At 38.5% G+C, this 11,930-nt stretch overlaps 1 protein-coding gene across 1 annotated transcript in view; it reads right to left on the bottom strand.

Annotated features, from left to right (window-relative positions):
- The window catches only part of C8A (complement C8 alpha chain), a 63,942-nt gene extending 52,419 nt beyond the window's left edge, over positions 1 to 11,523 (bottom strand). Inside the window, exon 1 of the mRNA XM_007462564.1 lies at positions 11,362 to 11,523. Within this exon, the coding sequence (XP_007462626.1) occupies positions 11,362 to 11,438 (77 nt within the window). The 5' untranslated portion in view covers positions 11,439 to 11,523. The remainder of the gene's footprint in view (positions 1 to 11,361) is intronic.
- Between the last annotated feature and the right edge of the window lie 407 nt (positions 11,524 to 11,930).

Raw genomic sequence — 11,930 nt, 5'->3', positions numbered from 1 at the left:
TCTTCTTTTGTGTTTCCCACTTAGAGAAGTTCCTTTAGCATTTGTTGTAGAGCTGGTTTGGTGGTGCTGAATTCTCTTAGCTTTTGCTTGTCTGTAAAGCTTTTGATTTCTCCATCAAATCTGAATGAGATCCTTACTGGTTAGAGTAATCTTGGTTGTAGGTTCTTCCCTTTCATCACTTTAAGTATATCATGCCACTCCCTTCTGGCTTGTAGAGTTTCTTTTGAGAAATCAGCTCTTAACCTTATGGGAGCTCCCTTGTATGTTATTTGTCATTTTTCCCTTGCTGCTTTCAGTAATTATTCTTTGTCTTTAATTTTTGCCAATTTGATTTACTATGTGTCTTGGCGTGTTTATCCTTGGGTTTATCCTGTATGGGACTCTCTGAACTTCCTGGACTTGAGTGGCTATTTCCTTTCCCATGTTAGGGAAGTTTTCGACTATAATCTCTTCAAATATTTTCTCGGGTCCTTTCTCTCTCTCTTCTTCTGGGACCCCTATAATGCGAATGTTGTTGCGTTTAATGTTGTCCCAGAGGCCTCTTAGGCTGTCTTCATTTCTTTTCATTCTTTTTTCTTTATTCTGTTCTGCAGCAGTGAATTCCACCATTCTGTCTTCAAGGTCACTTATCCGTTCTTCTGCCTCAGTTATTCTGCTATTGATTCTTTCTAGTGTAGTTTTTATTTCAGTTATTGTATTGTTCATCTCTGTTTGTTTGTTCTTTAATTCTTCTAGGTCTTTGTTAAACATTTTTTGCATCTTCTCGATCTTTGCCTCCATTCTTTTTCCGAGGTCCTGCATCATCTTCAGTAACATTATTCTGAATTCTTTTTCTGGAAGGTTGCCTATCTCCACTTCATTTAGTTGTTTTTCTGGGGTTTTATCTTGTTCCTTCATCTGGTACACAGCCCTCTACCTTTTCATCTTGTCTATCTTTCTGTGAATGTGGTTTTTGTTCCACAGGCTGCAGGATTGTAGTTCTTCTTGCTTCTGCTGTCTGCCCTCTGGTGGATGAGGCTATCTAAGAGGCTTGTGCAAGTTTCCTGATGGGAGGGACTGGTCCACCATTACTTTTACACTGTCAGCGCAAACATAAACACAGTGAAAAGAGCAAATAATGTCTTAGTATTATTGTAAAATTGTTTTGAACACCTAGGCATCACCCTGAAAAGATCTTGGGGACTCTCTGGAGTCTGTAGACCACACTTTGAGAAAATCTGATCTATAAAATGATGCTAGTATAGAGCGCCAGCCCTATTATCCCTTCAAGAAAACTTCAGTGCTCAGCTCACCATCTTCCTCTCTACTCCAGTTCCTCTCATCATCCTGGGAGACCTCAGCATCCCTATAAATGAACCATCCAATGCTCTGCACTCTCAGTTGCTCCTTTTCTTCCTCTCCAATGACCCTTTGCTTCACTCTATTATCTTCCATGTTTTCATCCTGGACTTTCTTACTCTCTGAAACAGCTTCTCCTCCAAATCACTAATTCATGAGTCACCTGTAAATAGTTATCTGGGGCTCCACAGCCTCGTCTCCTTCTATATCTATATGCCCAAGGATTCCCGTGCACTTTTCTTGGACCTCATTGTGGCCTCCATTTACACCTAAGCTTTCTCTCTATCAATAAGACCTCTCCTATCTTCATTTTCCTTTATAATCAGTTTTGATTTCGTGATCCATCATTTTAAAATTTTAATTATGTCCTGAATTCCTGGACCCCACTGTTCCCTTGATCACAGCTACCTGTAAAACCCAATCGTGAAAGAATCCAACTGTCTTTCTGCTGGGTGACTCCTAGGTATCTTTCAGTCTCATCATAAACATCGGTTCCTTAGGAAAACATTTCTCAACCCCCCAGACTGATAGATATCTCCCTTCATATGATTTGTCAATCTCTGCACATCTTCTTCTCAACACTTAACTTTCATACTTATAATGTTTGTATAATTTCTGCCTTCTCCACCAGACCATAATCTCTATGAAGGCAGGTAATTGTACTGTTCATATGTTTGCTACTGAACTCCTGGCACTTATCATGGTGCCAGACCCAAGGAAGGTGGTCAGTAAATATTTAGGAGAGGAAAGAAAATAAGGGAGAAAAGGAGGGAGAAAGTGAGGGAGGGAGAGGGGGGAAGGAAGGAAGGGAGGAAGGAAGGAACGAAGGAACGAAGGAGGGATAAAAAGGGGATAGAAGGAATGAAGCCAATTATGGGAAATAGAATGACATTGTTTAGAAATTTATTTGAACCTAATTTCCAGTTAGAATCTAATTAAATGATCCTGGTGTCTAGACATTCAGATGGCTCAAGGTTTGGTCCATATGTCATTTTTCTGATAGATTGTCCTAATAATAAAAGTGTGAAGAATAGAAACACGGAGAAAAACAAGAATTCTGATCACTAAAATGTGGGAGAGAAGTTACAGGGAGGAGGTTTGGGAGCAGAAAATGACTCCAGTGTTAGCTCTGCATCTCACTGTAGAATTGTCAAGATAATATCATTGTAAGCCCATAGAGACTGCATTATGCTGTCAAAATGGAAGGAAACAGTGTTAATAGATGGAAGCAAAAGCTTAGAGCAGCGCTGTGTTGCTGTAGTTTTAAAAGCTTTGTGACATGATGTCTAGACAGAGGAACACACAGTCATGCTATCACTGAAGCAAGGCTACAGAAGGTACACAAGGACCATTCATTAAGTCATTACAGGGCTCCAACCTTTTAGCCAATATCAGTATGACGGGCATCTTCTCTTATCATTCCAATGAGTTTTTTAAGGTAGTTTATTTTTTGTTGATTATAAAAGTCATACGTTCTCCTAAAGAGAACATCGAAAAGATTATAAAAGAAAAAAATTGCCCCAAATTCCACCACCATTAATACTTTGTTATATTTCCTTTCATTCTTAATTTTTATAACATAGTTGAGGTCATACTATTACATTTTTATATCTTTATTTTTCCATTTAATATTATCAGAGAAATGTAAACTTTTTATGATAACTGCACATTGTTCCATTCCACTAACATTAAACAATTAGAGTACTGAGCACCCAGTTTTTCTGTATTCTGAGTTACTTACTGAAGATACTTCCTGTAGAATAGGATGGCTGTGTTGAAGGATACAAATGGTTTCAAAGCTTATGACACATATGGCCAAATGGCTTTCCAAAAGAACCGTATCAATTTTTCAATTACTTCAGGAACATTTAATAAATCTGTGGCCTAGTAAATCTTGGCAAATAGTTTGAGAGCATCTTCCAGCTACTGAAAATTTACTCAAGCAGTAAGATTCAGGAGTCTTTGATTCTAGTCTTTAGTTGGCATCTACCTTGCTGTGCCACTATGAGCAAGTTTCTTTAACTGTCTGGCTATTACGTTTTTCATCTGTAGAATCACCACAGGGGAATATAGTGCTATGTGCAGGGTTCCCAAAGTATGCTCTGTGGAGTACTAGTTCCTGAGATATGCACCAGAGGTGAGGAGGAAAAGAAGTAAAGTTACCTGGTCAAATACATTTGGATAAATTGTATACAACATACTGCTCTTGGAGATTTAAAATGCCCAACAACACATTAAGGCTCTGAAAAGTTCTGTATTTTAATTTACTTAACAGAGCATTTACCCAATTTGTGACTCTAGGTCATTTTTTTCTTTCATGTAGTATCTGTAAGACTATTAACACAATTGAAGAAGCACTGATGTAACAGAAAAAGGGCTTTCGAGTCTACCAAGCATGCATTTAAATCCAGTTTCTGCTATTTATAGCTAAAAAACAGATAATAATAACTTGTGAGACTGTTTTTTTTTTTGTTTTTTTTTTTTTTTTTTTGTGGTCCCCGGGCCTCTCACTGTTGTGGCCTCTTCCATTGCGGAGCACAGGCTCCGGACGCGCAGGCCCAGCGGCCACGGCTCACGGGCCCAGCCGCTCCGCGGCATGTGGGATCTTCCCGGACCGGGGTACGAACCCGTGTCCCCTGCATCGGCAGGCGGACTCTCAATCACTGCGCCACCAGAGAAGCCCGAGACTGTTTTGAATATGGAGTGAGATTACATATGCAAAGCATGGAAAGCCCCAAGCATCAGCCTGACATACATGTTAGTTTCTTCTCTGTAACCTTCTCAACCCCAGACATGCGCATCAAACCTCTCCATCTTCATCAAAAACATATTGAATGCCTATGCTGTGGAGGGCTGGGGACTAGTGAGATGCTTTCCATCTGCCGTTTTAGACAGGGTGGCATTTTGGGCAAAAGGCCTAAAATGGCCTAAAACCTAGACTTGAACATGTAATCTGTGAGTCAAATGCTTGACCGCAGAATGTGGCCACCTCAGCAGTTTAGATCACAAAATAATTAATTAGCTACCCATCCCAGGCTGGGTCAGAAGGCCCAACCCTGATTATCTCCAGTGGGTCATCCTAATAAGTAGGCTCAGCTTATATTCAAGACTGATTGTCACTAATTATATAACCTGGAGCTACTCCCATTCAGTTACATGGGAATTACATCATGAAACATATTTAAAATTTGACCTTGAAAGTGCTGAGTCTCTAGTGACCTCCATGTTGCTAAATCCAGTGGAAAGTTTTCCAGCTTGGTCTTAATTGCCCTCTGTTAACCATTGTTCCTTCTTGAAATCTTTCCTCTCTTGGACTTCTTCAGTACCACACTTCCTTGCCCCCTTCCTACCTCTGTGGCCAGTTCTCTTTGATGTGTCTGAAAACTAGAATTCCTCAGGGTGCAGTCTTTTTTTTTTTTTTTTTTTTTTTTCTCGGTACGCGGGCCTCTCACTGTTGTGGCCTCTCCCATTGCGGAGCACAGGCTCCGGACGCGCAGGCTCAGCGGCTGTGGCTCACGGGCCCAGCCGCTCCGCGGCATGTGGGATCTTCCCGGACGGGGCCACGACCCCGTGTCCCCTGCATCGGCAGGCGGACTCTCAACCACTGCGCCGCCAGGGAAGCCCCAGGGTGCAGTCTTGCCTTTCTTTTTTTTGCTTTTCTCACTCTTAAGAAGGTGATATCCATTTCCTGGATTTCACATACCACCTATGCTAATGCCTCCTAGATTTCGATCTTCAACCTGGACCACTGCTCAGAAATCGTGTTTTGTTTATCCAACTGCCCCATTTTATATCTCCACTAGGTGCCTGTCAGGCATGGCAAACTTATTGGCTCTGAATCGAAACTCTTAATTTTCTCCTTTTAACTGTTCCTCTCTCAATTTTATCCACATCAGTAAGTGGAACTACCCTAACACACAGCTGCTTAAGACAGATACCCAACAGTGATCTTTAATTCCTTCCTTGTCCTCACCCCCATATCCAGTCCTTTGGAAATTTCTGTCAATTTTGCTTTCAAGATATATCTCAAATATCTTCCCATGTGCCTGTCTCAGCTGCCCCCGTCCTAAATTAAGGCACCGCTATCTCTCACCCAGATAATTGCTATGGCCTCCTATGGTCCAAGACATTCCACTTCAATTTCCTCCAATCCCTTCTCTGCACAGACACCAGGATGATTTTTTAAAATTAGAAATCACATAATATCCCTCCTGTATAAGATCCTCCAGTTATTTTTGTTTGTTTGTTTGTTTACTACACATAGACTAAAATCAAAATTCCTCACCATGGTGCCCAAGGTCCTCTGTGGTCTGACCCGTGCCCACCTTTCTGACATCCTCCCAGGACTCGATCCCCTGGTCTCATGCTGCTCCCATCCTGCAGGTCCTCAAATGTGATGAGCCATTTCCTGCAGGAGGATCTTAGCATGTGCTGACCTCTCCACTCTCCCTACTCTTCACTTGGTTTCTCCTCACCATCCTTCGTATCTCAGCTTAAATCCACCTCCGCAGAGAACGCCCCAACCTGCCTATTTTTAGATTGCTCGATAGCCTCTATCAAAGGACCCTGTTTGCTTCCTTCATACTATTTATCACAATTTTTACTGAAATGTTTGGTTTACATGTTTATTGACTGATTCCATCACTACACTGTAAATTCCAGGAGGGTAAGGACATTATCTGTTTTGCTCATCACGTAGCATACCTGGAATATGCATTGAACGAATGAACAAAAGGAATGAATGAATGAATGAACAAATAAAAAAGTGTCTACTGGGTTCCAGGTACACATCGAATTCCACACAGAACTTCTGGTTCTAAGCATGTTTCAGGCTCTCCTGCAATATATGCATAATGCTCTTTCCTCCACACTGAATAATCACACCTCATCCATCTGGTCAGACCTTCCCAGTTCAGTTAAGTCTCATGTCCTCCAGATGGTTTGCCTTGCCCTATGCTAACATAATGCCACATATGTAGAGCCTCCTACACTTTATTCCCACCCTTAGACTCCAAGTTCTGCAAGGCAGGGGTCATGACTCTGATGATCACCACGGTCCCCTGAGCACAGTACCTGGCATACAGTGGGGACTCAGTAAAAACTTTTGTATGAATATATTATCTCATTTGATCTTATGTTATATAATTTAAATTTTACTAGACCCCTGTGGAGTAGGAATTATTATACCTATTTTATAGATAAGTAAAACAGATTCAGAGGAAGATGAAATAATGTGGTTAAGGTTATATAGATAGTAAGAGGTAAAGCAAGAATTCATGGGGCTTCCCTGGTGGCGCCTGCCAATGCAGGGAACACGGGTTCATGCCCCGGTCCGGGAGGATCCCACATGCCGCGGAGCGGCTGGGCCCGTGAGCCATGGCCGCTGAGCCTGCGTGTCCGGAGCCTGTGCTCCGCGACGCGAGAGGCCACAGCAGTGAGAGGCCCGCGTACTGCAAAAAACAAAAACAAAAACAAAACACAACACAAAACCTTTGGGTATCCTAATTCCAAATTAAATATTTGTTTTGCTTTTTTAAAAAACAAATTTATTAGACTATAGTTGATTTACAATGTTGTTTTAGTTTCAGGTATACAGTAAAGTGAATCAGTTACGCATATACATATATCCACTCTTTTTTAGATTCTTTTCCCATATAGGTCATTACAGAGTATTGTGTAGAGTTCCCTGTGCTATACAGTAGGTCATTATTAGTTATCTATTTTATATATAGTACTGTGTATATGTTAACCCCAATCTCCCAATTTATCCTCCTCCCCCTTACGCACCTGGTAACCATAAGTTTGTTTTCTACATCTGTGACTCTATTTCTGTTTTGTAAATAAGTTCACTTGTACCATTTTTTTGGATTCCACATATAAGTGATATCATATGGTATTTGCCTTTGTCTGACTTACTTCACTCAGTATGATAATCTCTAGCTTCATCCATGTTGCTGCAAATAGCATGATTCCATTCTTTTTTATGGCTGGGTAATATTCCATTGTATATATGTACCATATCTTCTTTAGCCATTCCTTTAGCCATTCCTCTAGCCATCGATGGACATTTTGGTTGCTTCCATGTCCTGGCTGTTGTAAATAGTGCTTATCAAAATGGGTGCTCAGTTTTGAAAAGATTTTTTTTTTCTGGTGGGTGAAGGTAGCAGTAATGCAAATTGCTTTGTTTCCTCTCTGGCTCTCAACTGGAGGGGATAATGATTACAACAGTCTTAGAGGGACATAATGAGGTTTAAATTGGTCAATATTCATAAAATGCCTAAAGGAGTGGTCTGGTTGTTATTTAATATTCCCCTTCTCTTTCTGGGACTCAATTTCCTTATCTGTAACATGAGTGGATTAAATTAGATGTCAAAGTCCTTCCTAATTCTAAAGACCTATGAAATAAAAGTGATGGAAGTAGCAAGCAAGGATTTTGAGTTATTTTAAGTATATTAAAGTAAGGGCAACCATGGACATGATGAGAAGTGAAAGATATAAAAAAGTACCAGGTGAAAGTTTTGAAGCTGAAAAATTATAAAAACCAAAATGAAAGATCCATTTGATGGGCTAAAACACAGATTAAACACTGCAAAAGAAAAGATCAATAAACTTAAAGATATAGAAACTATCCAAAATGAAACAGAGAAAAAATACTGCCAAAAAACAATAAAAAAAGAACAGAGCCTCAGGGACCTGTGGAATAATAATCAGGGAGTCGAGCATACCTGCGATCAGAAGCAGAGGAGAAAGTATGTGGCAGAAAACATGTTTGAATTAATAGTGGCAAAATTTTTTCCCCCAAATTTGATGAGAACTATAAATCCACAGAAGCACACCTAGGCACATCATCATCAAACTGCTGGAAATCAATGATAAAGTACTAAAGGAGTCCATAACAAAGTGGATCTCTCCTCAAAGATTATACAAGCTGAAGATAATGGAATGATATTAATGTCTTCAAAGTGATGTGGGAGGAAAAAAGGAAGCTTTCCACTTAGAATTTTATATTCATCAAAGATACCCTTCAAAATAAAGAGTTCTTCAGACTAACGAAAATGGATATAACTCCCTCACCAAAATTCATTCTGCACTATTAGAAAGGTCAAAAGAAGTGACTCAGGAAGAATAAAAATGGTATCAGAAGTGGTATGATATTATTTGAAGGTAGGCTGTGGTAAGTTAATGATGAATGTTGCAAAGCTTAGAGTAACAACCAAAATAAATAAATAAAGTAGAATTGCTAACAAATTATTTGGAATTAGAAAAAATATGAAATGCAAAAGATGACCAAAAAAAGGAGAAAAACAGAAACAAAGAACAGATGGGACAAATAGAAGGATGGCATACCCAAACCCATGCATATCAGTAATTACATCTTATATAAGTTGTATAAATACTATGATTAAAAGACAGAGATTATTAGACTAGATAATAAAGACCCATCTATATGCTATCTATATGAGGCGTACTTTAAAATATAAAGAGTCAGATAGATTAAAATAAAATATTGGGAAAAAAAATTCACCATGCAAACCCAGGGATAATGAAAGCCTATCATAATGATAAAGGGGCAGATCATCTATAAACCTGTATGTAGATAGATAGATAGATAGACATAGAAAGACAAGTAGATAAACAGATAATAACAGAGCTTCAAAATATGTGAAACAAAAACTGATAGAACTGAAAGGAGAAATAGACAAATCCACAGATATACTTGGGGATGCAACATTCCTCCCTCAGTAATTGAGAGACAAGGAGGTGAAAACTTGAGCAGCATTAATAACCAACTTAATGACTTAGAACTACACACAACAGACGAATACACACTTTGAAGCGCCTGTGACGTATTCACTAAGATCTATCATATTCTTTGTCATAAAACAAATCTCAATAAATTAAAAGGATTGAAAAAATTTTTAACTTTTCAAAGCGACACACATGCTAAAATGTATTATTTGTATAAAACACATAAGAGAGAGTCATTGCTTTTTGAGGCTGACTATAACGTCTTTTCATCAACATTGTCTTAAAATATTTTTCTCAAACAACCACACTTTTCTAAGAATTTATAGTAATGGTATAATAACACACAGTCAATGTACTTTATAATAATGGTAAATATGAGCTTATAAAAATAAATGTATACCATTAAAACTGTAAATGTATATCATCTGTTTTCAATGTTAGTGTTTATATTTTATTTGAGAAAAATAGTTATTTTGCCATTGTTAAATTTTTTTAAAGTTTGAAGTGAGACTAATCCGAAAGATCCATACTAACTGGCACATTGCAATTTATTTTCGTTGTTAAATTTTATTTTAGTTTTTTAAATTAATTTTTATTGGCATATGGTTGCTTTACAATGTTGTTTTAGCTTCCACTGCACAGCAGAATGAATCAGCCATACACATACAGATATCCCCACCCTTTGGGACTTCCCTCCCTTTTAGGTTACCACAGTGCATTAGGTAGAGTTCCCTGTGCTATACGGTATGTTCCCATCAGTTGTCTATTTTATACGTTGTATCAATAATGTATAGGCACATTACAAATTTATGCTAGTTTTTATCAACCATCAGAGAGATGAAAAATACCCAAAAAATGACCATGACAGTCACACACCACTACTGGCCACAGATTTCATTGAAAACTTACTAAGTACCAGGCATTGTTCTAAATACTTTTTATGCATTTAATTCTTCCTCTTACTTGCCTCCCACTTTACAGTCCAGAAGACTTAAATAGCTTGCCTAAGATTACACAAATAGGAAACGCCAGTGCCAGAATCTGAACCCAGTAAAGTTATTTCACCATGTAGTTTAGCATTTGCAAAGCCAGGGTCAGGCACGCTGGCATGAGACAAAAAGACCTTGTGACTTCCTACTTCAGCACTTTGTAATGTATTTAATTGGTTCTCTTTTGCCTTGACTTCAAATTTGCCTCTTCACTGGTCTTTCTTATTTGATAAGTTCAAACATCAAGACTCTTTGTTCATTTTCAAAAAGGATTACAATGATAAGCTTTTATAATTAAGAGTATCTCAGCAGAGATTTCCTTTGCCACAGTTCTCTTGCCTTTATCTTCTAATTATTAGAGATGAATTTTCTGATTTTTCAAAATTGTATTCGCTTTAAATACAAGTTGCAAATTAACTGCTTATAAAAATGCCTTTCCCCCTTCTTAACTGTTACTTAAAGGAGATCTCTAGTCTAGCATTTAAAAGCAATAATGATTCAAAATTGAATCATCCAACAAGAATGTGAATAAAATAACTCTAATTCAAATCTCCAGTGTTTGGGAGAGAGGGACTTCTTTAAAGCTAGCCCAAAGGCAAAATAAGAGGCTGTTTAAGCACCACAAAATACTTGATATTAAGATTTAAAAAAAACAACAACCATGAAGCCAGTTTGGGATATTCAAGGAAATGGAATGGGTAAAATGCAATGTACATATGAAAATATCACCTCTATTCGTTACTCCATAGCAAAAGGTTAAGTCATTTCTAGAATGAAATGACTCAGCATCTTTACAGTCTCTTGCCTTTCCCAAGATAATTTTATATACATTATCTAATTTTATCCTTCCCAAAACACTATGAGATGGGTATTCTTACACACAAATGGATAAGCAGAGGTTAATTGTCCAATATAACTCAAGAGAACTATTATTTATTAAGTTGAGTATACTTTATATCCAAGATTTTATTTCATGTTCATTAACTCTTATAGAAGAGGCATTATTATTCTCATTTTACAGATCGGGAAGCAAGCACAAAGCGATTAGCTGATTTACTGCAGATCACCCAGCTCCTAAGTCTTGGAGCTGAGATTTGCACACAGGTCCATCTGACACCAAGTGAATGCTCTTGTCACTGGCCTGGACTCCTTCACTGAATTAGTAATAATGTGGAAAGAGGTCACATTCCATCCTAAAACAGCCTGTTGCAAACATGAGAGTGTCTCAGTTCCCCACCAAGTAACCCCTAACTGCAAATTTTGCAGAAACTTTTGGCCAACTCACCAGTTCACCTTCTCCTGTATGGCTACCCCAGGCTGACAAGTCATCAAAGACAAGAGGAAAAAAGCAACAGCAAACATCTCATCCAGAAGCCACCACCCTATATTACCTAGAGAGGAATAAAACTCTTCAGGGAGTTGGAGTAAAAGAAATCTACGGGCTGGGATCTATAAGATCTACCTAATGTTTGAAATGAACAGAACTCACTTGATTCTCATTCAGATGTGGTTAATTACTTACCGGGGTATTGATTAGCCAAACGCCCTAAAATCCCAGACACCAAAGGCCACTGTCCTTCAGACCTTTGGAAAAGCAATATCCATATGGTTGAGGAAAGGAGGATATTTAACCAATTTCAGCTAAGCAAAGGGATCTTATTTTCAGAATGAGGCAAAAGCCAAACCAAGATATAGCTCCAGAATTCATGGTCTTTTTGAGTAGCTCTTAGAACTTCTGAGGTTAGATCAATTTGTTTTGCAAGACTGAAACGAGGCTCATACTGGTGTTTCAGCTCTGCCATAAACAGCCAGCAAAATATAGGAAATGCTAATAGTTACATGGGGAAGTTCTCC

The sequence above is a fragment of the Lipotes vexillifer genome, unplaced genomic scaffold, assembly GCF_000442215.2.
Source record: "Lipotes vexillifer unplaced genomic scaffold, Lipotes_vexillifer_v1.1 scaffold54, whole genome shotgun sequence".
Lineage (NCBI taxonomy): Eukaryota > Metazoa > Chordata > Mammalia > Artiodactyla > Lipotidae > Lipotes > Lipotes vexillifer.
This window is presented reverse-complemented; position numbering and strand designations above follow the sequence as displayed.